Raw genomic sequence first — 25,898 nt, 5'->3', positions numbered from 1 at the left:
CTTTTTATAATTTAATAATATTCACAAGTCCATGAAATATTAAAAAATCCAAGATTTTCTCTGTCAATCGCGCACATGATAGCAGCAGCGCGATGAATGGCGTGATTTTCTAAGGTGAAGCAATTCACGCTAGAATTGAAATAAACATTTATGAAAATAATAAGAGGGATAACTAACAGATTAATAATAACGAAATAATTAATAAGGTTGCCGATAACTAAAGAGAAAAAACATAACGTAGTATCTCAAATTATGTTTTCTTCTAACTTTTCAGTCTTTTGTTTTCGTGTGAGAAAATAACGGAAGGGCTCATTAGCAAGATTATTTTTTACAATTTAAAATGTGCCTTTTCTATATTTTACCCATTTTATTATATGTTGTAATTAATATATATATATTCATGAACATTGACCCCGATATTTTATCTTATTTTAAAATGAAAGCTGAGTTCAAAACCACATGGTTGGAGTGTGCAATTATGCAACACCTGTGTCACCATATTACGAAAATAATCACTGTTCTGTGACTCGTTTTCAAACAGATACCTTAAAACTATCCTCGTCTTCCATTGGCTGTTCAAACACGTAGTCCCGCCCCAATCACATACAATTGGTCATACAAACATGAACGTTTGATAGCGCCACGGTTATATATTTGGTGAAATTAACTTACAAATAGCTTATTTACACTTGTCTCTGCATATTAAGATGGGATATGCTAAATATTTGAACATAAAAAAAAAATAATATTTTACAGTTATGAAGGCACGCTCCTCTCAAAATAACGTCCTTCTTGGATTTAGATTCTAAGTTAATGTAAATGTATGTAGATATACGTTATATATAAACACAACACAAATATTACAGAATGGATTTTAAATACATACGGTAATCCAACGTACTCGGTACAGAGAGGCCGACACAGTTATGTAAACAAAAGGGCTACAGCACGTCGTTGTTTTGTGGGCTATATAGGAACTGTTATATACATTACATTGATGTTAGTCTATATATGTTAAAATATGTATCTATCATATTTTATTTTATTTATTCTGAGACGATTTTTAAAGAGACCAGCCAGAATCAAGGGACCTTATATGTACATAGACGTTGTTTATTGTCGTTTTCAGCCAATGTTTATACATTTAAAGGTGATTGTATGGCAGTGGCACGGTACATATGCCGACTCATCCATTCAAAAGAATACATGTAAATGTAAAGGACTGTTCTATCGCTAAATGCAATTGTTCGCGAACTCAGTCGGAATCCACTTCCCACGATGCTCGTTTCTGCGCATGCCCAGAAGATCGCTGAAACTAGGCGAACGGCACGATCGACCGCGCGAGACGCGATGAGGTAAGAATGTCACAATAATGCAAGTATACGATACCATTTTAATTTTTTTGCATTTCAAAAACACATGTTTATGTAACGCCGATAATGCAATAATTGCGAGATTTCGCTCTAGTAAAAGAATCGAAAGATCGACGTGGTTCCGTGCAGCCGAAAGCGTACGGAAAGTCTGTTTCGAGACTGCATCGCTGTAAGCAGCAGTGGGGAGTGTAGAAGGGGAGGGTCAACAGTGACGGGGGGCTGTGTGAGCTCGTTCAGCACTGCGAAATGGACGTTGTAGAACCGTGCAAATATAAACTTATCCACCACAAATGACAAGGGGCAGTGGAAAGGAAATATACTGTCTATGCGCGCGACGTTTGGTGCCTACGTCTTTAAATGTTACGTTGTGTCCGCTGTTTTTTTGCGGTTTTGTCGGGACAACATTCCAGTTCAGCGATGTCTGAAATGGAGGCTAGCGAAACTCGATTTTATTGAGCTCGCGGGTTACATTTATCACGTTATCACAAGGTATATATGTTAGGAATTAGACAACGTTACAAACCGCATAACAAGGTTTCAATGCTTGAAGTTAAGTTTGTTTATTTGAACTAAAACAGTCGAGTCGGTTCAGTGTTTAGTTAGTTTTCACGCGCTTTCTGTACGAACTGAATTAGGGGCACGAGCACGAGCACATCAACTTGCAATTATGGTGTCAATTAATTAAAAAATAAGCTTTACTGTATGCTTGTCAGGTGTAACATCCATCAAATTTTCCTTGTTATCAATATAATACAAAAGTGACATAATAAATAACATAAAATATAGATATTTTGCAAGGCACCTAAATATGCACAATATTGATATCTTCACATTTGAACGTGTATGGTGGGAATACATTTTCGTTGAAAAATAGTAAAATAGTTACATTCTTGATGGTTTTACTGCACTATATTTGTATAGCAACGCAAACTGTACATGTTGTGACTATATCCACAGAGAATGTACTGAACTGTAAAAATAAATAAAAAATAAATCCTTTTGTTTTTATAAAAAAAAATAAAAACTATCAGCTGTGGTTGTCAGAATAATTATGAAAAAAAATTCAGTAAAATACTTTACAGAATAACCTGTACATTGTACAGTTTAAATCTGTTGTAATTTACATGACCAACGCTGGCACTGATAAAAAAACAACTTAAATTTACAGTAAAAATTTAACCTTCGGAAACTGTAAAAATATGTTTTTTACTTTAAAATGTATTGTTAATCACCATAAAAATGACAGAAGAGCACAAGATGACATGAAGTTAATCAATAGTGGCTATTCCTGGAGCAATGACCAATAAACATGAAGAGACAATGAACAGACAAACACACAAACACTAAACACCATCATGGTAACACATGTGAAATAAATAAATGCAGTAAACATTAATTAAACTACTTCGGATATAAAACAGAACACCCCAATGTACATACCTGATATTAAAAATAAGAAGAAACATAACTATTCTCATAAAATATGATGGGTCATGCAGGGAATTGTGGGAACGCCCGATTGTAGTTTTTTTTGGCTAGCTATTTTTTATGTTCCTATTTGTAAGTCACTTTGGGTAAACGCTTCAGCTAAATGTAAATGTAGATATGATCTGAATGGATCATATCTACGAATATGACGAAAAATTTAAATTTTTTCTAAGATCTCATATATTGACAATAAGAAGTAGATTGATGTTTAGATTCTTTATCTTTTCTATCTACGTCTTATTGTTTATATATGAGATTATATAAATATCATTGTTTAACCACTGTCTGGTTATATAAAGATGGCTATTTGGGATTTTATGTATAGTTAATTTAATGTAACTCGTAACCAATCAATCCACCAAACATCATCTTACAGTAATTTTACTTTTAATAATAAAATAGTTACAGAGTTTAGTTTATTCCATTGACACCCCTGAAGAGGTTTTAACAGACTCATTTAAAATGTTTTTCGTTTTTTTTCCTACTTTTTAACCTGGTTTTCGGCATGAAAATGGCCAAAGAAGCTGGCACGTTAAGAAAAAACAAACAAACAATCTGATTCGATTGAGTTAGTTCCTTAAGGACCTCTACAAGTAATCCACCCACTCAATCGGCCAATTTAAACCTTTTTAGCTTAAAGTAAATCTTGCTCAGTCCATATATGGTCCTTGACCACAGTCAAGTTTAATTATCAATTTAGATGTTGATTACATCTTTTTTGTTGTTAGCAAGTTTGTGTTATTTTCATTATTGGGAATCTGTAAAGATGCTTATTACCTTGGTCAACCTGTTTATTTAACATTACATTGTGGCTGATTAATTACAATTACATATAATTAGGGTTTCAGAAGGGCACAAATTTTAACACTTGTTTACGTTGTCTGCTAGCTATGATTTACTGCAATGTAGCTTAGTTCATTGCCATAGTAATTGCGCTGCATTGCAGGTATCGAATCTCAGCCTATTTGTATTAACCTCCCTGCTGTCACTGCTGGGCTCGCTGCAATTTCATCACCATGGCAACCACTCGTTTCTGCCCCGTTCTATAAATACTCCCCTTCACGCTAGTCTATCGTGTTTCCTCTTGCTCGCGTCATTCCAGCGGCACAGTGTAATACAAGGATTCTATTTGCTTTCGATACGTTGCATTGGCAAACACTTTTGCTGAAATATTTTATTAAAATGTAAGTTGGCATACAGATTGTAATACAATATCTAATGTTTCTCCCTGGCATTTTGCTGGGCTTCTTGGATCATTCATGTATATGTTTGTGTAATTTGTTTGCAGTCAGAGTCAGTATTTATGTGTATTGAAATTCAATACATTAGCGGACAAACGTTTGGAATATTGTATATATTTTGCTGTTTCGGAATGAAATTGGTACTTTAATTCACCAAAGTGGCATTCATCTGATCACAAAGTATAGTCAGGACATTACTGATGTAAAAAACAGCACCATCACTACTTGAAAAAAGTCATTTTTGATCAAATCTAGACAGGCCCCAATTCCAGCAGCCATCACTCCAACACCTTAAATCTTGAGTAATCATGCTAAATTGATAATATGGAACTAGAAAATCACTTGCCATTATATCAAACACAGTTGAAAGCTATTTGGTTCATTAAATGAAGCTTAACATTGTCTTAGTGTTTGTTTTTGAGTTGCAATAGACTGGCATGTCTTAAGGTCAATATTAGGTCAAAAATTGCAAAAAAGAAACAGCATTCTCTAGAAACTCATCAGTCAATCATTGTTTTGAGGAATGAAGGCTATACAATGCTTGAACTTGCCAAAAAACTGAAGATTTCATCCAAAGGTGTACACTGCACTCTTCAAAGACTAAGGATAACCGGCTATAACAAGGACCGAAAGAGATGTGGAAGACCAGATGTACAACTAAACAAGAGGATAAGTACATCAGAGTCTCTAGATTGAGAAATAGACACCTCACATGTCCTCAGCTGACAGCTTCATTGAATTCTACCTGCTCAACACCAGTTTCATGTACAACAGTAAAGAGAAGATTCAGAGGTGCCACCTTATGAGAAGAACTGCAAAGAAAAAGACACTTTTGAAACAGAAAAACAAAAGGAAAAAGTTAGAGTGGGCAAAGAAACACAGACATTGGACAACAGATAATTGGAAAAGAGTGTTATGGATCTTAACCCCATTGAGCTTTTGTGGGATCAGCTAGACTGTAAGGTGCGTGAGAAGTGCCCAACAAGACAGCCACATCTATGGCAAGTGCTACAGGAAGTGTGGGGTGAAATGTCACCTGAGTATTTGGACAACTGACAGCTAGAATGCCAAGGATCTGCAAAACTGTCATTGCTGCAAGTGAAGGATTATTTTAATGAGAACTCTTTGAAGTAGTTTAATTATTATTATTATTTTTTTCAAATTGTAATAGTACATTTTTCAGTTGAATGCCTCTTTGCTGAATATAAGTACCAATTTCTTTCCATAAGAGCAAAATCTATACATTATTCCAAACCTTTGGCCGCCAGTGTATATGTCCTTGGAAATTAAAAAAGCAGAAAATGGGGGCCTGGGTAGCTCACGCTGGCTACCACCCCTGGAGTTCGTGATTTAGAATCCAGGGGCATGCTGAGTGACTCCAGCCAGGTCTCTTAAGCAACCAAATTGGCCCAGTTGCTAGGAAGGGTAGAGTCACATGCGGCAACCTCCTCATGATCGCTATACTGTGATTCGCTCTCTGTGGGGCGCATGGTGAGTTATGCGTAGATTGCTATGGTGGATGGCGTGGGCCTCCACATGCACTATGTCTCTGTGGTATCGTGCTCAACAAGCCACGTGATAAGATGCGCGGGTTGACAGTCTCAGGTTCGGAGGCAACTGAGATTCATCCTCCTCCACCCGGATTGAGGCGAGTCACTACGCAACCATGAGGACTTGGGAATTGGACATTCCAAATTGGGAGAAAAAAATAAGCAGATAAATTTACTGTATTGGCAGGAATATAAAAATAGGTCATGCCGTAATAATTAGCAAAATATATTTAAGCAGGTCTGTAACCACCTAGACATTGAGAGGGACATGACCCCCCAATAATAATAGTAGTGGTCTATTGATATGGGTTTTTTGTAATTAAGTGTTTAATTTAATAACTAATATCTGGATTCTCTTTACAGGTAAATTATAGTGTTCTATAACCAATAAAGACATGGATGAGATGTTGGAACTTTGACCTTTCAAGCAATCCAGAAAAAGTTTAGATGAAAAGAATGCCTCCTATTTTTATGGACTAAATATAGTAGTTGTCTTATATTTAAAAAAATGTGAGCCACTAATTCCATAGCCTGACGGTTCCTTGGATGACTCAAATCATTGGTCTCACAATTCTGATAGTAATATAGACGCCTCAAGGCTACAAGTACCGATTCAACATGACGGATGAGCTGAGCAGGACATCGGCTGAACATGATGAGACGGAACCAGTGGAGATTGTGTCAGTGATCTTAAATGATATGCTCCCGATTGGAGCAGACGTTGTTCCTTCCAATGTGGAACACACATTGAACAACGCTGTAACTGCACATGTGGAACACACATCGAATAACGCTGTAACTGCACATGTGGAACACACATCGAACAACGCTGTAACTGCACATGTGGAACACACATCGAACAACGCTGTAACTGCACATGTGGAACACACATTGGATAACGCTGTAACTGCACATGTGGAACACACATTGGATAACGCTGTAACTGCACATGTGGAACACACATTGGATAACGCTGTAACTGCACATGTGGAACACACATTGGATAACGACTTGTCTAGCAAGGTGACTGTTGAGTTACCTCCTGATTGGTTGAAGCCAATGGAGGAGGATGATGTTGATGAAGGTGTTGAGTTGGAGAAGACCAATGACATGTATGTGCTTTTTCCTCATTTTTGTTTGGTATACAGTGGGGTCCACACGTTTGAAACTACATTTAAACCTAGAAATGAACTTTTGAATGAAATTTTAAGATGTAAACTGAAGAGTAAATATTTAAGATTCTGCATTACTTCTGGGTTACTAATGGTAAGCAAATTTGTTTCTATTGAAGCCCATGAAATGCTCTCTTAGACCATTGTGAAATCTTGCTGGGATAATCAGGTTTTGCACAAATTTCCCAGATTGAGTTTGTGCTGTTTTAAAGTAAAACTGACCTTATAAATGTATATAATTTGTGATTAAAACATTTGTATTAAAGTAGAAACGTGAAATAGAAATATTGTCATTAGCGTTCTCAAATTTTTGGACCCCACTGTATGTCTTTGTTTTGTTTTTGTCTTATATGAATTTAGTTGATATTTAATTTTAATGATAGATCCAAATCACATAAATTTAATGCACAAATCACATTCAGTCTCAATGTCAGTATGTTGGAGCTTTAGGAACTGCTGAAATATTCACATCACAGCTGCTAAAGAAAATCAAGCTAATCTCTCTCATGTGCTCGCAGTCCAAAGGTAAAACGACGCAGGGGTAGACCTCCTCGTGCCAAAAATATCAGAAAAAGATTGCTAATGGAAGGCCTTATGAAAACTAAGGTATGTCGAGCTTTTTCTGTGTTCTGTTTGCATTGTTAGAATAACATTGTGTAGATTTGAAAAAAGATAAATTATTGGCATTTCTCTTTTTTTTTAAACTTTAAAATGCTCTTGAGTTTTCTCATCATTTATCACAATCATGCCATCCCAGATGTGTATGACTTTCTTCGTTCTGCAGAGCACAAAGATATTTAGACGAATATTTCAGCTCTGTCGGTCCATACAATGCAAGTGAATGGGCACCATAAATTTGATACTACAAAAAGCACATAAAGGCAGAATAAAAATAATCCATACGACTCCTTTGGTTAAATCCATGTCTTCAGAAGTGATATGATGGGTGTGGGTGAGACACAGATCAATATTTAAGTCCTTTTTTACTATAAACTCTCCTCCCTGCCCAGTTGGTGGCGATATGCATTAAGAATGCGAATTGCAAAAAACAAAAGAAGAAGAAAGTGAAAGTGAAAGTGGAGATTGATAGTAAAACTGACTTAAATATCAGGCTTGGGATTGATGCAGAAGAAAGTCATACACATCTGTGATGGCATGAGTGTAAGTAATGATGAGAGAATTAAAATGTTTGGGTGAACTATCCCTTTAATTAGTGGTGCTTGCTAAGGCATGAATGATACCTCATATGAGTTTGAGATATCTTTCAGTTTGTTGAGGAAAGGTGTGCTGTTAATTTTCTAAGCAATCAGACTACAGTTTTTGACTGGAAATTAAAATTGAAGGAGAGACACAAACCCTGTAAAAAACACAATCTAGGGATTGGAATTAGAGGTCGTCCGATAGTGGATTTTACTAAGTTGGGCAGTACATGCCGATAACCAATTAATCAACCGATAGTTTTTAAAATTGATACTGAATGAAACTCAAAGTAAAATAGTGCTGAACAGCACTGCTAGAATGTGCTTTTGATTTACATAAACATATAAATTGAAAGTTATGCTATTGTAATATTTAGGGATGCACTAATACAAAATTTGTGTACCAATACAGATATCTGATTATTTAGTAAAATATCTGCCAATACCAATAGTTTGTTGGTTCTGCTTTTTTATGCTTCCTGTCATTGATAAGAGAGCTGTTCAGCCGTGATGTCAATTTGCAGGTGAACCCGGAAGTTTAATTTGCCACAGCTTCCCTCTGGATTTTCCTATGTTATTTATAATGGGGTTTTTCAACTTAAAGAGGAAAATAAGTTCTGTGGTAAAAAATATTTGATGTTACATGGATGTTTCTTTCAACAGAAAATGTGAATTTTTAAGCTCTATTGAATTAAATACTTTTTTTTTTCTTTAAAACACACGACAGCTTTAAAGTAATTTATGTTGTAGAACAAATGTCCACAAATTGTCAAGTAATGTTTACCACAGACCTAATTTTACTTCTAAGTTTAAAATCCCCATTATAAAAACCATTGGAAGATCCTTAAGGTGACCCATGGCAAACTCTCTTCTGGGTTTGTGGAAAACAATCTGAACAACTCTGTTAGTTAAACAACTTCAAATGAAATTTCAATAATACTTTTCCTCTGTGTCTCCACATGTTTTCCATGTTTCAAATGAACTGGTCTCAGTTATAAACAAGAACATATTATGAACTTACATAAACATACTTAAACCACATTAAAGGAATATTCCAGGTCCAATACCAGTTAAGCTCAGTCGATCGCATTTGTGGCATAATGTTGATTACCACAAAACATCATTTCAAATTGTCCCTCCTTTTCTTTAAAAAGAAGAAAGCAAATATTGAGGTAACTGTGAGGCACTTAGAGTGGAGGTGAATGGGGCCGATCAGTAAACATGAAAATACATGACAAGACATAAACAATATGTGTGTTAATATGATTTTAGTGTGAAAAAATGACAACTTCATTGTAGGGCTGCTCGATTATGGCAAAAATCATATTCACGATTATTTTGGTCAATATTGAGATCACGATTATTTAACACAATTACTCATTGACTTTGGAAGCATCATGCATTTATTGAACTTTAAAAACATTTTTTTTTATGTAAACTGCTCTGGGTAGAGGAGGAGGATGTTGTCATATAGTTTTTATGTTACGTGTGGTAGTCAAATGAATTGTCTCCATCACCATCATTTACAGCAGGGGTGTTCACACTTCTATGAATCAGATCTACTTTTTCATCATGTTATTGCAGCAAGATCTACCATGTAAAATAAAGGCTATACATTATAACAGTACCAACATTTCTGTAGTCTGTTGTGAAACTAATAATTAGTTCATTATGGAAGAATGGTTTCAAGTTCTTGAGTAATTATTCAAGACTAGTAAAACCGTTGATAATAACAATAAAAAACAGCAATGAATAGAAATAGATTAAATATTCAAATTAAGAAAATTCATTGCTTTTTTAACAGCTTTAAACGTTTTTAACAGCAGTAAGATATGAAGCATTTAAGAAAACCTTCAGAATGAAATGCAACATAAAACTTCTACTGGTCTTCACTGTAGGATTATAATACATTAAAGTTACCCAGTCAAGAACAGTGAGTGTTTTCTTGTTATTGTTTGGTTATTATAAAGTCGTACAAGACAGCAGCAGGTCTATTAGCTTACATTTATACTTACAAGTCCGACATTTTAATACAAAGCTGCTTTTTTCACCGCTGTTTACCTTTACCTTATGAGTCACCCTGCTATCTGGATATCGTCATTGGCCAATGAGAACCGCATATTAGTCGACAAATATTCATGATCACACAATGTGTTTTCATGAGCTGAATGGGAGGCTAAACAAAAAGTTAAAATGTGACGAGACTGCAGTATACCCAACAGACTCGTGCAGCGTGTGCGAGCCATTCGCACATCTCAATTGCACGAGTCGGCTTCAGAACAACACGCCATTTAATAAGGAAAAATCACTTTTAGTCCTTGAAATGTCCAACCCAGCATACAAGTACACCCTCCTTCAACCATGGTCACACTCAAAATTTCATTAATTGATCAAAAGAGAAAATATTAACCCACATCGTGGTGAGTCTATTCAAAATATAAATTAAACCTGGAAATAAAGTTGTAGGTGCGATTCATCAAAAAGGGCTAAATGGTTGATCTGTTTGTGATGCGCAAATGGCTTGCACATGCAGTCACACTTTAATAGTGTTTAGGCTCCCATTCAGCTGATGAAAACACGCTGCGTGACATGAGGAAGGATAACATCAAGATGAAGATTGGAATACAGGTGCGAAAAACTTAATATAACTAAAATAGGCTGCTTCTCTCGCTGTTGATTGCATACTAGTAAATACCCCTCTGTGTGATTTTGAAACATGTATGATATAATAAGAAATAGTTAAGATTCCACACAGTTAGGGGGCTGAGTAGCTCAGCGAGTATTGACGCTGTCAAGCACCCCTGGAGTCGCGAGTTCGAATCCAGGGCATGCTGAGTGACTCCAGCCAGGTCTCCTAAGCGACCAAATTGGCCCGGTTGCTTGGGAGGGTAGAGACAAAAGGGATAACCTCCTCACGGTTGCGATCAGTGGTTCTCGCTCTCAATTGGGCACATGGTAAGATGCACGTTGATTGCGGAGAATAGCATGAGCCTCCAGATGCTGTGAGTCTCAGCGGTGTCATGCACAGCAAGCCACGTGATAAGATGCGTTGCCAACCAATTCAAAGTAATTCCACACAAGAGACATTTTCTTCCACACACAACACGAGTTGTAGCCCAATTGTCCAACACGTTTTTCCTCCCCCTTTTGATTGACAGGAAATAATCAGCCCTGTTCATCGTCTGTTTTCAAGCAATCGGCCGATGTCTAATAGCGAAGATAATTGCTATTATCGGCTGATATCGATGATTGGCCGATACATCTGTGCATCCCTAGTAACATGCATTTTTAATCTAAACTCCTTTTTTCTCTGTGGGTTCTTGGCATGAACAGGGTTTTGGGACCCCCTCACGCTCAAGCCGGTCATCAAAAATTACCACTCCTCGCCCACATCTGACCCAAACGCCTGAAGTCTCACCCAAAACACCCCAGAGCACCTCGCAAAGCCAGACGTCCACACCCAAGGGACCCCAAGTCACACCCAACTCACCTGCAGAGGGCAGCACCATCTCACGGACAGCCAACACAGAATTTCGCAGCTCTCCACGCCTCACAAGGGTCTGCCAGCTTAACCCAGGTGTTGCTGGGACACAAAATCCCTGTCACTCTCCTGTTGTGAAAGCAGCCAACATTTCCCAACAGAAAACAAACTCTTCTAACAAACCTGGGAACGACAGCACCGAGCCACCTCTTCGACTCTGGCTTTACCCGTCTATGGAACCCATTAGCCTTAAAAAACCTCAGGACACACTCTCAGATCAGACCATACCAATAGACTCGCCAAATATTCCAGAGGCCGCACACAATGGAAGAAAGCCAGTAAAGGAGGAAATCATTCCTCTGATCAGGTGAATACCATATTTATCTATCTCAATTTCAAATACTCGTTTTCTCAAATGGACTGCTTCACACTGAACCTTTGCAAAGTAAGTTGTTTGTCTTTCTTCAGTGACTGCTTTAACTGTGGCTGCCCATTTCTTGCTAAGAAAGCTGGAGACATGTTGTGCCCTGGATGCACACGTATGTGAATTTTACTTTTCAGCAAATATGCTGTTCAATATTTCCAATTAATGTCATCTCCTTGTATAGTCTAGTCTAACTTTGTCAGAATTCTCATTTTTGCAGCAGAGAAGAAGCAGTCTCCTCCAAGCATAGTATTTAGGAAGGTATGTATTAATAGACAATGTTTCTATGATTGTATCCATGACCTGTCAGACTGCCTTTTCTTGCCTTCTCTCACTGATTCTTGAGCACTGGGAGAAAACAGACTTGACCCTCATTTCTTTGTATGAAAGTTCATAAAATACATTAAAAACACAATTCACACAAAACAATTACTTGAATACACCTCTACGAAGATGAAGATGTTTTCTATGTCTGTGTTCAAAGTCAATTTAATATTTCTCTGGGACTTGATTTTATATTTTTTAAGGCACATTTTGTTGATGTCAAATGGAGTAACCATAAGACTACATCAACATTAATCAGGATACATTTGAACACAGCGTTTTCTTTTCAAAATGCTCTCAGTCCTCACTGCTGTTATCAAGCGTTTTCCCAAAGTTGCTCGTCCACACAAAAGGTATGAAAACACTTAAATCCCCTTTCTGCACATGCAAAACATTCCATGTTCCATATACGGGCTAAAACGCAACTGTCCTCATGTTTTGTTGCCCGACAGCAATTCCGAGTAAACTTCACGTCGCCTTTGAAGGAATGCATTGTTACGGTTGTGCAAAGTAACATTTATCTTTAACATCACTCTCAAAGTGAATAACTGGCACAATAATGGCGCAACAACATGGGTCGCCATCTTGATTTTTGGGGGTTGAATGGATCACATGACTGTGTCACACAACAAAAAATATGTCGTTGTTTTCAGATATCTACGTCTTCCCGTCCAACACCATAGATATACATACATACATAGATGCCTCATTCGGCTGGTTCGGATATGTCAACTGCGGCGCCATCTTGGAATGGTCAACGGAGAGCTGTTTGAATGCAAGTATATGGAGAATAAGCCTCAGACCGTTGCATACATTTATTTTGTCTGGAAACAGTTCATTGTGTAATTAATTGACTTACTGGGAGCTAATTTTCAGTATGTTTGCCATTTATATATTCATAGCTCTTGGCCTATCCAATATGGTGAACATGCCAACATATTGCGGTCATTAGAAACAGCTGCTAATAAGGTATCTACATATACTGTAGACGTCTATGGTCCACACTACAACGCAATGACGACGTTTTAAAATGTGTCCACTTGGGAGGATGTTTTTGAAAAGCTTAGGTTTTTTTGGTCAAAAAACGCAGTCTCAGTGTGGACGGAAGGCCAAAAATTAGAGAAAAAGATGCATTTTTAAACTAAAACATTTTAGTGTGCATGTGGCCTAAAAACGAAGCTTTTCGAAAATGCTCTCCCAAGTGAATACATTTGAAAACACGTTGTAGTGTGGACAGGGAAGACCGAGATGAAAACAATGACGTATTTGTTGTCATGTGTCACAGTCATGTGATCCATTCAACCCAAAACAGCGGTGGCCCACATTGTAGTGTTGTTATTGTGCCAGTTATTCACTTTAAGAGCAGTATTAAAAATAAATGTTACTATGTACAAACTTCACAATGCATAGGCGACGCAAAGTTTACTCTGAATTGCTGTCCGGTGACGAAACACAAAGACAGTTGCGTTTCAGCCCATACATGGAACGGTGATTTTTCTCATGTGCAGTTATGAGATTTAAGTGTAAGACGGGCAACTTTTGGAAAATGCTAAAAAACGGCAGTGTGGATGGAAAGCGTTTCGAAAACGCAGTTTTCAAATGTATCCGGATTAATGTGGACGTAGCCTAAGAAAACATCTTGATATTCGTGTCTCAAAACTATGATTTTTGTAAGAAATATTTTTGTATTTCTTTTTTTAAATACATTTATATTCAAGGAGCAAGGAAAGTATTTGAATGCATTTTACTTGATGGTTAGACCACTTTTTAAATTAATTAATTTAGTAAAAAAAAATTAAATGCTAAATGTTTTTCGAAAATATATGAAACCAACATAAACTTGGCGCGTGTTTTACACTATATTTGTATTTTTTTTAATTCATTTTCAGCATCTCGGACAACCTTATTTAGATTATTCTGTTAAACCTTTAAAGGTATGTAGAGGTTTTTGGTGCAATCTCTTTTTCTTTTTTTTGTCACTTAGTCAATTCTGTCAGATGCAAAAAATTATTGCAAATATATTTATCATAAATGTTGACAAATCTAGCATTCATCTTTGATAAACTGTTTTTCTTATTTATATGATTCTATATGAATTATTGATTTATGCTATGAGGACAGGTGGTTTTAAGTAGAGGTAGACCGATATATCCGTTTTACCGATTAATCAGTGCCGATAGTTGCTCTATGGAACGATTGTTTATTTCCAAAAAATCTATGCCGATAGCTGCCAATAGTTTTTCCATGATCCTCTGAAAATTACGTTTTTTTTAATTGAAGCGAGGGCATGCAAAGAAAAATGCAATTTGTGAATAATACTAATAAAATAAGTGTCCCTGGTGTGTTTCAGGTTTGTTTAGTTTTATGCACCCAGTCTTCTTTTTTTGGGACTATTGGGACTTTGGTTAAAAAAATAAGCTACATCTGGGATTTTATACATTTTGGACTCTGACCTCTTTGTGCTGAGTAAGAAAATGTTTTAACATTCTATGAATTGATTTTAAAAGCTATCGCCGATTATTCTGCTATCAGCCTTTTCCACCACCTAAGTTATCATATTGGCAAAATCCACTGTCGGTCGACCTCTAGCTTTAAGGGTGGTGAGTGATCATGCCACTGACCTGTCCACCACCCACAGTGATGATGTCAAATGGTAATTTTATAATTGTAATAAAATAAAGAGTAAATAATATATCTCTTGATTGACTTCAAACTGGATATGTTGCTATTTTCAAACCTAATGGCAAGCAGGCAGTCAGTTGACCATAATGGCAAGTCAGATTTGGGGCTTGTTTGGTCCCATTTCTCAAGAATCAGTGCTGCACTATTCTGTAATTGTTTTTGTAGATATTTGCACTGCTCTGGAATGGCTACAGTGTCGCTGTGTCTGTTCATGTTAGTTAGGTGTAGAACTTTGGCGATACTTTTGGGTCTTAATGTCTAAAATAACAGCTTGTGCAGCTTGAATGCGATATGTTTGCTTACAGATTATCTTTTAATTTCTCTAGAAGTATTCCTGTCTTGATTCTTTTCTGTTCTTGAATATTAATTTTCTTTCCCTTCTGATTTCATTGAGTGTAAAACTTCTGTTTATCTTATTTTGATTTTGCTTTATGAGTTTTGTATTATTCTTTTATGTTGTTTGTTTTGAAGGTGGGGCAAGATCAGTGGGCGGTTGGGAAAACAAAACCATCAAAAAAACAAATACTGGTAATAATCATATAATATCGTGTAGACGCAGAAGTATCTAGTCATTCATGACATGCATGGGCTGAAACAAGAACTATAGCATACGCAAAAGCATTGCCAAAGACCATTGAATAATGCAACAGTAGCTAAACTTAAATTTACACTTAGACCCACATCAAAATGTCACCCTGTTCCTGCAGAAATCATATCCCAGATACGTCCCAAAGAAAGTTTTAAAAAAGGTAAGTGTTTATGTTTCATATAGTTTGGTAAAACAAAATACTAATAGTTTTTAAATTAAAATGTTCAATTTAATGTTGAAGTGTGCTGTTCTTCCGATATTAAATAACGTTTGTATACATGTGCTGTGAATACACTACTGACCCAGGCAGTTCTATGTGTTTATTTAGGATTTTGTCCCTGATGGTGATGATGATGACGACGATGATGATGAATGTGGGGTGAGTGAGTCACATCCATTCTCTATCTAATAGATCATTATTAAAGGCAATAGTAAAATCATGCTTAATGGTAGCACCGAACACTAGTGAGTATTTTATAGTTTTTAGAGACTCTGCTAATGATTGTGCATGATATAGATATTGAACATCTGCATTCAATTCTAAAAGTAATAGTCTGGGTTAAAGCAATTACTTGACATTTTCCTTTAAAAAGACAGTTCACCCAAAAATGCAAATTCTGTCATCATTTACTCACCCTCATGCTGTTTCAAACCCTTAAAGGAATATTTCTGGTTCAATACCAGTTAAGATCAATCGACAGCATTATTGGCATAATGTTGATTACCACAAAAAATTATTTTGACCCGACCATTGTTTTCTTAAGAAAATAAAAATAAAAGCAAAAATGGAGGTTACAGTGAGGCACTTACAATGGAAGTGAATGGAGCAATTTTTGGAGGGGTTAAAGCCAGAAATGTGAAGCTTATAATTGTATAAAAGCACTTACATTAATTCTTATGTTAAAACTTGTGTATTATCGGAGCACTAAATTTGTTTAAATGTAACTGTAAATTTTTACAGTAATTTTATGGTTTGTTGACATTACTTCGTCATGGCAACGAAGTTGTACAATTTGCTGTAACTATACACAGAAAAGGCTAGTAAGTGATTTTTATCACACTAAAATCATGTTAACACATATTGTAAGTCTTGTGGCTATACTTTTGAAATGGTGAGAATTATAATGTTTATGGATTGGCCGCATTCACTTCCAATGTAAGTGCCTCACTGTTTTTGAGAAAAGGAGGGACGAGTTGAAATTATTTGGTATCAGTATTTTTTCACAAATGTTGTCAATTGAGCTTGACTTGTATTGAACCTGATACAAAAGGAGACCCTTTTGAAAAAAGTCATTTTTATGTTTTCAGTTCTGATTCGGTGATTCCAGTGGCAGGGAATTACTCCCACAACACCTTTTTCAAATATTACAATGTGGCAGGCTAGAGGGCGGGGCCGGGTCGTGATCCTAACTGTATTAGGCTAATCAAGCCTCTGAGGTGTAAAGGTTGACTGCCGACCGCCTGGAGCGAGAGAACCGCTGCCAGGGGCGGGGTAGACCCCTTCTGTTCCCCGAGAACACGGCGGGGTGTTCCGTCCGCCAGTGGCTGGAGGACTGCCTCTGATCCACCCGGAGAGGCGCGGCTATCGTCCGATAGAGGGTGGAGGAGGGGCCGAGGAACAAGCTGCGGCATATCGGAGAACCGGCTTGACGATATAAATAATAGTTTTAATGATAAACTTAAAAGACAACATAAACACACACATGATTGACATGTCCGTTAATGATCTCTCTCTCCCGCACGATCCTCTGCAGTCAACCTTTATACCTCAGAGGCTTGATTAGCCTAATACGGGACCGGGTGTGTAGGATCACGACCCGGCCCCGCCCTCCGCCCTGCCACATACTTCAATCTGACATAAGTCCTTTATTAATGGAACAAACAAAAAGACTTTCTTATACAGTCATCTCTCTTTGTCTACTGTGTCTTTTAGGGTGGAAATAAAAAAAGGAATCGCAGAATGTGCCAACAGTGTGTTGCGTGTCTCAGAGACAACGACTGTGGCGAGTGTGACTTTTGCAAGGACAAGCCCAAGTTTGGTGGCAACAACAAGAAACGACAGAAATGTCGCTTGCGTCAGTGCCAGTTTCAGTCAAAGCTTCAATATCGAAGCTCACGTGTACGTATAATCTAGTGACATCACTTAAGAGTGAGGTTTACATTCAAACAGGAAATATCCTGCAAAATACATCTTGAAACTGATATTGGCAGGATATTTCCTGTTTGAATGTAATGCTCTTTCCTAATTTCCAATCACGTAGGTTGAGCGGAGTCCGTCATTTCCACGAAGAAGAAAGTACAAGAAGCCTGGGAGACTATCTAAAAAACGGAAAAACTCACGTCACCCCTGGGATAATGATTATGATGATGATAATGATGATGATGATGATGATGATGTCATCACTGATAAGGAAGATGTCAACGTGGAGTTCAAGCGTTTGAAGAAGAATGGCTCAAGATCTAGAGGAAGAAGGAAATGGAATTACAGTTTTAAGGAAGAGGATACGTTTGTTGAAGCCGTGATTGACGATGTTGATGATGATGAACCAGACAACGAGGAGGTTACTATTTTGTGTTTTCGGCAAAAAGTTGACGTCAACAGCATTTTTTTTTTCTTTCTCTAAAGTTGTTATACATGTTGCTTTTATGACATCTTTCATACCACGGGATGTTTTAAATTACCTAGTGAAGGCAAAAAGATGATACACATATATAGATTGATCAACAGACAAATAGATTATTTATTAAATATATATATATATATATATATATATATATATATATATATATATATTATGCACAGTTTGAGAAATGGATGATTTATTAAATTTTGTTATTATAATTTTAGATTTTTTTATGAACCTGTTTAAACAAAACTATAGTGAATTTAAATGTCATTATTTTTTAATATAGGCTCCCATTACTTTGAGAAATGAGAGGTTGACGGTGACATCTAATGACATTTCTCAGGTAATTCTCAATGCTCAGGTAAGCTTTCTGGAGCAATATGAATTTTCAAATGTGTTATAATGCATCATTAGATTGACTTCTGTATCACCTGTAGCTTCCTCCCAGTGAACTTCATCTCTGTTTATTTGCTGTTTCCAGTCTGATGCTTTCCCATTGGTTCAGAATGAGACTATGAAAATTGTAGTGGCCAATGGCACTGAAAATTCCAACGGATTCAGTGTCATCCAACCACCTCAGGTGAGTAGACACCGCAACAGTGTCCGCCCACTTTTTCAGTGGTGTTTTTCTCCATAGACATTTTTTTAAATCCTCAATCTAAGCCTTAAGCCAAACCAATCAGCTATGACATAACTTACAACATTGTACTGGAGGCAAAAAGACAAAACCAGACAGGGTACTTTTGAGTTACTTAATTCTTCCAAAAAAGCATAAAGGATTGAATCTGTCTGGATTTTTTCTGATATTCTAACGATACAAAATCCCATATTAATTTACATTATGTTGGTAGGATATACGTTCACATTACTTGCAAACACTTACTACGAAACTGCTTGTTGTGACTTATTTCATTGGTGGATCTTGCTTAAGGATTGCGGGTAGTTTAGTACTTCACCGGAAATTCGGCAAATAAAGTCGCCATGAAACTGAAGTTATGACCGACTTTATTACTGTATTGTGACATATTTCTGAAAAAATGTCACATTAAGTTTAATTGCACCTTTGGGTTATCAGTTTGTCTTCAGATTGACACTAAGCTTCATTTAAAAAAAAAAATTAATTATAATAATATTATTCTAATACATAGAATATTTTGTTAGCCTATATATGTTTTTAATTCTTATTTAAAAAAGCATTTTTAATATGCCTTTTTTATCTTTTTTTTTTTTTGCAAAAACCAGGCAAAGTGATATTAATGGGGAGAGGAACATTTTATTAATAGTGACAGTGTGCATAAAGCTTACATATAGCCAGTTATGACAGAGATGTTGATAAAAGGTGAAATGGTCAGGATCGGTACCGGCCAATCAGGTGACAAGAAGATCGTGATCTGTATCGGCTGTGAAAATCCTTATGTGCATGTGTTTATTTAGGAAAACAATGGAAAACATAGCAGACGTGCACAAAAACCTTATGGGAGATGCATAAGTTATATGTTAACACTGAAAAATACTGAGATTATTAAAGGGAAATTTTTCATCTGTATTGCAGACTGATTTTTTTTTTTTAATTAGTGGATAAAAATAAAGTATATAATAAACAACTTAGAAAATCTGATGCACACATCTGAGATGTAGTACTGAATTATTTTGAGCTGGTCTGCAGTTTTGCATAGTGTGTAATTTTGTTTTTGTATTTATTTTGTATTTTATAGAACCTATACTACACCATGCCTGGCCTGCCAGGGACATTGGGTGAAGATGTCAATCAGAATGGCTTTCTGCAGATTGAGATGGTTAGAGTGGGGTCTCCACTGTCACAATATATAGATGAACCACAGAACACAGCACAGCACGTGACAGAACCCCTGCAGGAAGAGTCCACACCGGTGGTGAGTCACACTGTTTTCTTTGGTATTGATATACAGTATACAGTGAGACCTCATAAAATACACTCACCTAAAGGATTATTAGGAACACCTGTTCAATTTCTCATTAATGCAATTATCTAATCAACCAATCACATGGCAGTTGGTTCAATGCATTTAGGGTTGTGGTCCTGGTCAAGACAATCTTCTGAACTCCAAACTGAATGTCAGAATGGGAAAGAAAGGTGATTTAAGCAATTTTGAGCGTGGCATGGTTGTTGGTGCCAGACGGGCCGGTCTGAGTATTTCACAATCTGCTCAGTTACTGGGATTTTCACACACAACCATTTCTAGGGTTTACAAAGAATGGTGTGAAAAGGGAAAAACATCCAGTATGCGGCAGTCCTGTGGGCGAAAATGCCTTGTTGATGCTAGAGGTCAGAGGAGAATGGGCCGACTGATTCAAGCTGATAGAAGAGCAACTTTGCCTGAAATAACCACTCGTTACAACCGAGGTATGCAGCAAAGCATTTGTGAAGCCACAACACGCACAACCTTGAGGCGGATGGGCTACAACAGCAGAAGACCCCACCGGGTACCACTCATCTCCACTACAAATAGGAAAAAGAGGCTACAATTTGCAAGAGCTCACCAAAATTGGACAGTTGAAGACTGGAAAAATGTTGCCTGGTCTGATGAGTCTCGATTTCTGTTGAGACATTCAGATGGTAGAGTCAGAATTTGGCATAAACAGAATGAGAACATGGATCCATCATGCCTTGTTACCACTGTGCAGGCTGGTGGTGGTGGTGTAATGGTGTGGGGGATGTTTTCTTGGCACACTTTAGGCCCCTTAGTGCCAATTGGGCATCGCTTAAATGCCACGGCCTACCTGAGCATTGTTTCTGACCATGTCCATCCCTTTATGGCCACCATGTACCCATCCTCTGATGGCTACTTCCAGCAGGATAATGCACTATGTCACAAAGCTCGAATCATTTCAAATTGGTTTCTTGAACATGACAATGACTTCACTGTACTAAAATGGCCCCCACAGTCACCAGATCTCAACCCAATAGAGCATCTTTGGGATGTGGTGGAACGGGAGCTTCGTGCCCTGGATGTGCATCCCACAAATCTCCATCAACTGCAAGATGCTATCCTATCAATATGGGCCAACATTTCTAAAGAATGCTTTCAGCACCTTGTTGAATCAATGCCACGTAGAATTAAGGCAGTTCTGAAGGCGAAAGGGGGTCAAACACAGTATTAGTATGGTGTTCCTAATAATCCTTTAGGTGAGTGTATTTGGCATTTAAAAATGAAAACTTATGAACCTGTAAATACATTTTAAGGATTAAAAAAAAAGAGTTATGACATAAGGAGAGCCAAAGCATGGAAACTGGTAAGATTGGCCACTGTAACATCAGGTGAGATACTCGCTCTTAATTTCTCTGCTCAACTACGTAATGTTATAATTCGCAGATACTGTAAGTATTGTTTATTTCATTGGGTTTATCATAAGCAGCCTCTAAGCGGTTGAAGATGGATGGATGGATAAGCAGCCACTTCTATAATATATTTTAATAGGCTTTTTAAAAAGTAATTTGTAATGTAATACATTACAATTAAATCAATAAATTAAATAATTATTTTTTTAAATAAGTAATTTTGAATTTAAACTGATAAAGTATGTTAATATTATCACCGAAATTATTATTCTTCAACCTTCTGTAATGCCACATCTGTAATAAACATGGAGATCTTTAGTTCCTGGTTTAGGCATAACAGGAGCCCACTTGGAATCCAAATTTGGAAACCCTCAAGATGGGATGATTACGTTGCCTTGTGCATGATATCACTGCTCTCTGAGTTTTCCACAGTGACCAGCCAACCTAATGGAACATTTCATGCTTGCTTTGTAGATAACTCAGATCTTCAGTCTGGCAGAGAGCAACTCTGACCAAGATCCAGGCCTTTTGGAGCTTCTCACTGCCCTTCGCCAGACCGTGCTCCCTGCGCACTGGGTGGGCGTCATGGCCAAAGGCCCCGTTCTCCAGCTCTTGCAGTGTTCCAAGCTCTCCACCATGGCTGACACGGTGGTCCAGATCGATAAGAGCTTTTTCTACCAGATCAGTGTTCAGAACCAGCCTCTCCTGCTCATGCACTCCATCTACATGCGTCACTTCACCTGCCTTACCACGGTCGACCAGGTGGTGTCGCTGTTGTTGGACTTGGAAGCACTGAGCGTGTGTCAGGGCTACCAGAACTTGGAGTTGAGGTCACCCTGGGAGCCCAGGATGTGTGTCCGATCAGCTCTGTGTGATTTGCTCATTCCTAAGGATGAGGATCAGTGTGAGAAATGTGAGCTGTCCACATAAGACCGCACTAATGACCACTGAGTGGGATACATAGATGATGTTATACACTGTATGGCCAAAATTATGTGGACACCTCCTTCTAATTATCATGTTTGGATGTTCTAGTGAAAACAAATCTATATGATACACCATACAGTGACAATCAATAACTCTGGTGCTTCCAACTTTGTTGCAACAGTTTGACGAGAGTTAAAAAAGCAGTAATGCTTTCGTAGCATTCAAATTTTTCTGCACAGAAATAAATAAATAAATGAATACCCAGTCTCGTTACAAGGGGGTGTCCACATATTTTGGGCATGTAGTGTGTCAGATGTGAACTCTTCAACTAGTTGTGAAAATTCAAAAAGCTTGTATTTATTCAAGGTCAGATGCGAATGCTACAATTATTTACTGTACAGTTCTGAAACAATCTTTGAAGTAGTTTGAAAGAATTTCCCACCACTTTTTAAGCTTATTTTCAAATCTTTAACCTGTTATGCAGAAGGGCAGCACCTGCAAACAGTCTCGTGTTGAATCAACATCCAAAATGGTGCTTCTGCGTTTTTATTTAATTTTATTTTTGGAAAAGTGGCAATCGAACATCACTGACGTGGCGAAAATGGACAAGAGTACCGCTAGCTTCTAACAATCTCACGTCAACCTCGAGGCAACGTCCAAAATGGTGCTTCCTTTTTATTTTTGGAAATGTGGCAATTGGAAGTCAATGACGGCTAAAAATAAAAAAACTTGGAAACTACGCTGAAATACATTCTTTCTGTTAGTCCAAATGTGAGGACAGGACATGGAGTCATTCTGTTTTTATTTAACTACCTCTTGATTAAATGGACCAACATTAACCTTAACACCTCTGAGGTGTCCTTATTTATCACTTCAGTGCAACTGTTCAGTTGTCGAACGTGTTTATGTAGTGTAGTGAAAATGCTATTCTGTACTGTTTAATAATGATGACACTGGCTTTCTCATAGTTAATTTGGGGTTGTACATCGATTCAACCCTAAAATTGCATAGACTGTTCCAAGATAAACATTTTAAACCAAAACCTTTCAACCTCTAGTGATTTTGTCTGGAATTTTGTCTGCTTTTTGTCGCTAACTCTTTATGTTTTACGCCATTATGTATGTCTTTATGTCTGTTTCTAGTAGGGTGCATATATGAACATTAATATTCCTCTCCATCGTAAGACGTTTTTTAAGGAACAGAATAGGCACTCTGGTCTTTTTTTGGCCTGATGTTAATCACAAACCTGCTTTCATGTGACTGAATTGTGTTACGCATGATAAAGTACTAATTGCTCACTGCAAACTGCAGTATGTTTTGCTGTTGTCTGTATAGATCCCAGCCTATGGTAGACATCCAGCTAAAGGACACCCAGTAAAAGTAGTTTATTACGATGATTTCCTTAATGCATTTTCCCTAAAAATGGAGTGAAATCAGCATTTACAGTTATTTTCTGAATGTTTTTGTGTAGGGCAACATTTCTTTTAGTTCTTTTATTTTTTGAATGGTTTTATTTGGAAATGATTTGAAGCAGAATTCTAATTTTCAACCTACCCTGAAAGATGTATAAAAAAATGAATTGTAAAATACATATTTGTCTGAAAATATTTATAAATAAGGGATGTAAGCTAGAGGTGTTTCTCAAAGCATTTCTGTAATGTAAATCTTGGTATTTTGGTCTGTTTAACCACCAAGTTCCATTTTTAGAACATACTGTAAAGTAATATTTTTATGAAGGGTGGTTAACATTAAAAAAAGTTTCTTATATACTTAAACAGTTTGGTCTTTTCTTCATCTAAAGTGACTTCTCTATGTGTATATTATTGGCCTATGTTGCAAATGCTTCTCTATTCTCTAAGCTATTAGTTTTTAAAGGAAATTCTGTATAATTGTGGCATAATGTTGATTACCACAAAAATAAAATAACTTGCCGTTACGGTAAGTTACAGTAAAGCACTTACAATAGAAGTGAATGGGGCCAGTCCATAAACAATACTCACTGTTTCAACAAGTTGCAAATATTATGTGTTAGCATGACTTTAGTCAAGACTTTATCTGTGTGAAGTTATAGCCAATATTACAATTTTGTTGTCTTGACTTTGAGCATGGTAAATCTAGTAAATCCCTGATTTTGTCACACTAAAATCATGTTAACACATAATGTTTACATCTAATATGTATACTATTGAAACTGTATTTTAATGTTTATTTACTGGCCCCATTCACTTCCATTGTAAGTGCCTTACTGTAACTGTAATAAACAAGGGACAAGTAAAAAAAAAAAATAAGTCAACTTTATGGCATAAATCCTGTCTATTGAGCTAACTTGTGTTGAACCTGGCACATTCCTTGAACTTGAGTGGTGCAGTTCTATAATATCCAAAAGGGGGCCTTCTTCTCCTAATTATTAGATTGCATGAACAATCGTTTGCAGCAGTCTTGCTCAAGAATGGATGCATATTAATGACTACTTTAGAGTAGAGTACATTCTCTGGATGAGTTGCTTTGCTGGAAGTACTTAGGTTGAAATTTTGAGAATTTGTGGTTTTAAAACATTTGCAATGGCTCCTGGAGACACCTGCATTCAGTTCCCATGTGTTTAACAGACGGTGAAGAGAGAGAGATTCATTCATGGTGTTGCGCCTGAGTAGTGGAGCAAAGGAACATTGATTCTGAATGAGCTGCTTTGTTTCCATACTGAAGTTCCGGAAAAGCACCCTGAATGTGCTTCCGTCTGATATCTGTATTTTGCATTCAGTGAAACAGTTTTACATTGATATTCATGTCTTCTTCAGTATCACTGTTTTTTAGCTCATATTGTTTAATAGATCTGGCACCTAGTTCTCTTCAGATAAAGATAAGTGTAATAATACATGGAGAGAAAACATTTTCCCAGCCAGCCAAACCTTAAATCTTATGTTAAATCCCTGTTCTTTCATTAAAATATAATATATGTTTTGAAAATATAATATTAAACCTCTAATGTATGGTACAGTTGTAACCATTATGTTCTTACTGATTTTATGTTATTTTATATATTATTATCTCAATGGCAGTTCTGTATTGTGGATTGAAACCATTAACAAATCAATCCCGCTCTTTTAACATCAAGGAATGGTTTGAATGGGAAGCAGTGATTTGCCCACTGATTCATAATCTCCAACAAAGCTTTAAAGATTACTGCAGCTTTTTTAACCCCTGAGATACCAGATAAGGGACAGTGATTTATATCAGACCAAAGTTGTCTAGTATAGTGTAAAGTGCTTTTAAACCTGTAAGGGGAATACGGGTAATTTGGGATAGTTACGGTTAATCATTCGTCATTTTAGTCTTCCATTTCTAAAATAAAACATCCCGAAGTTCATCCAAAACTATAGTGGTAGGACACTTATGTGGCCATTTCCATCTTATTTAACAAATGACAAACAATTACAAATGATCTTAAAGTAACCTGCATTCACACTACATAAGCTTTTCAAAGATTGTGCCCTAGAAACCCTAG

General features: G+C 36.9%; 1 protein-coding gene across 4 annotated transcripts; it reads left to right on the top strand.

Moving 5' to 3' along the window:
• The first annotated feature begins 1,304 nt into the window (after nt 1-1,304).
• Nucleotides 1,305-24,129, top strand: LOC127621463 (uncharacterized). 4 transcript variants are annotated; one of them, XM_052095062.1, is made up of 15 exons: nt 1,305-1,355; nt 6,016-6,764; nt 7,343-7,430; nt 11,357-11,871; nt 11,973-12,043; nt 12,149-12,189; nt 15,406-15,462; nt 15,642-15,683; nt 15,852-15,902; nt 17,457-17,642; nt 17,785-18,084; nt 18,437-18,493; nt 18,632-18,730; nt 19,866-20,042; nt 21,944-24,129. In XM_052095062.1, exons 2-15 carry the CDS (start codon nt 6,271-6,273, stop codon nt 22,397-22,399), a joined length of 2,634 nt encoding a protein of 877 aa, XP_051951022.1. In that variant the 5' UTR covers nt 1,305-1,355; nt 6,016-6,270; the 3' UTR covers nt 22,400-24,129. The 4 variants fall into 4 exon arrangements, with proteins under 4 accessions (XP_051951022.1, XP_051951021.1, XP_051951024.1 ...); XM_052095061.1 differs by having other exon boundaries at nt 18,437-18,511; XM_052095064.1 differs by lacking the exon at nt 15,406-15,462 and having other exon boundaries at nt 12,152-12,189; nt 18,437-18,511.
• Nucleotides 24,130-25,898: the final 1,769 nt, after the last annotated feature.

This window comes from Xyrauchen texanus, chromosome 27, assembly GCF_025860055.1.
Source record: "Xyrauchen texanus isolate HMW12.3.18 chromosome 27, RBS_HiC_50CHRs, whole genome shotgun sequence".
Classification (NCBI taxonomy): Eukaryota; Metazoa; Chordata; class Actinopteri; order Cypriniformes; family Catostomidae; genus Xyrauchen; species Xyrauchen texanus.
Note: the sequence above shows the minus strand (reverse complement) of the source record. Positions and strands in the feature narration are given on the sequence as shown.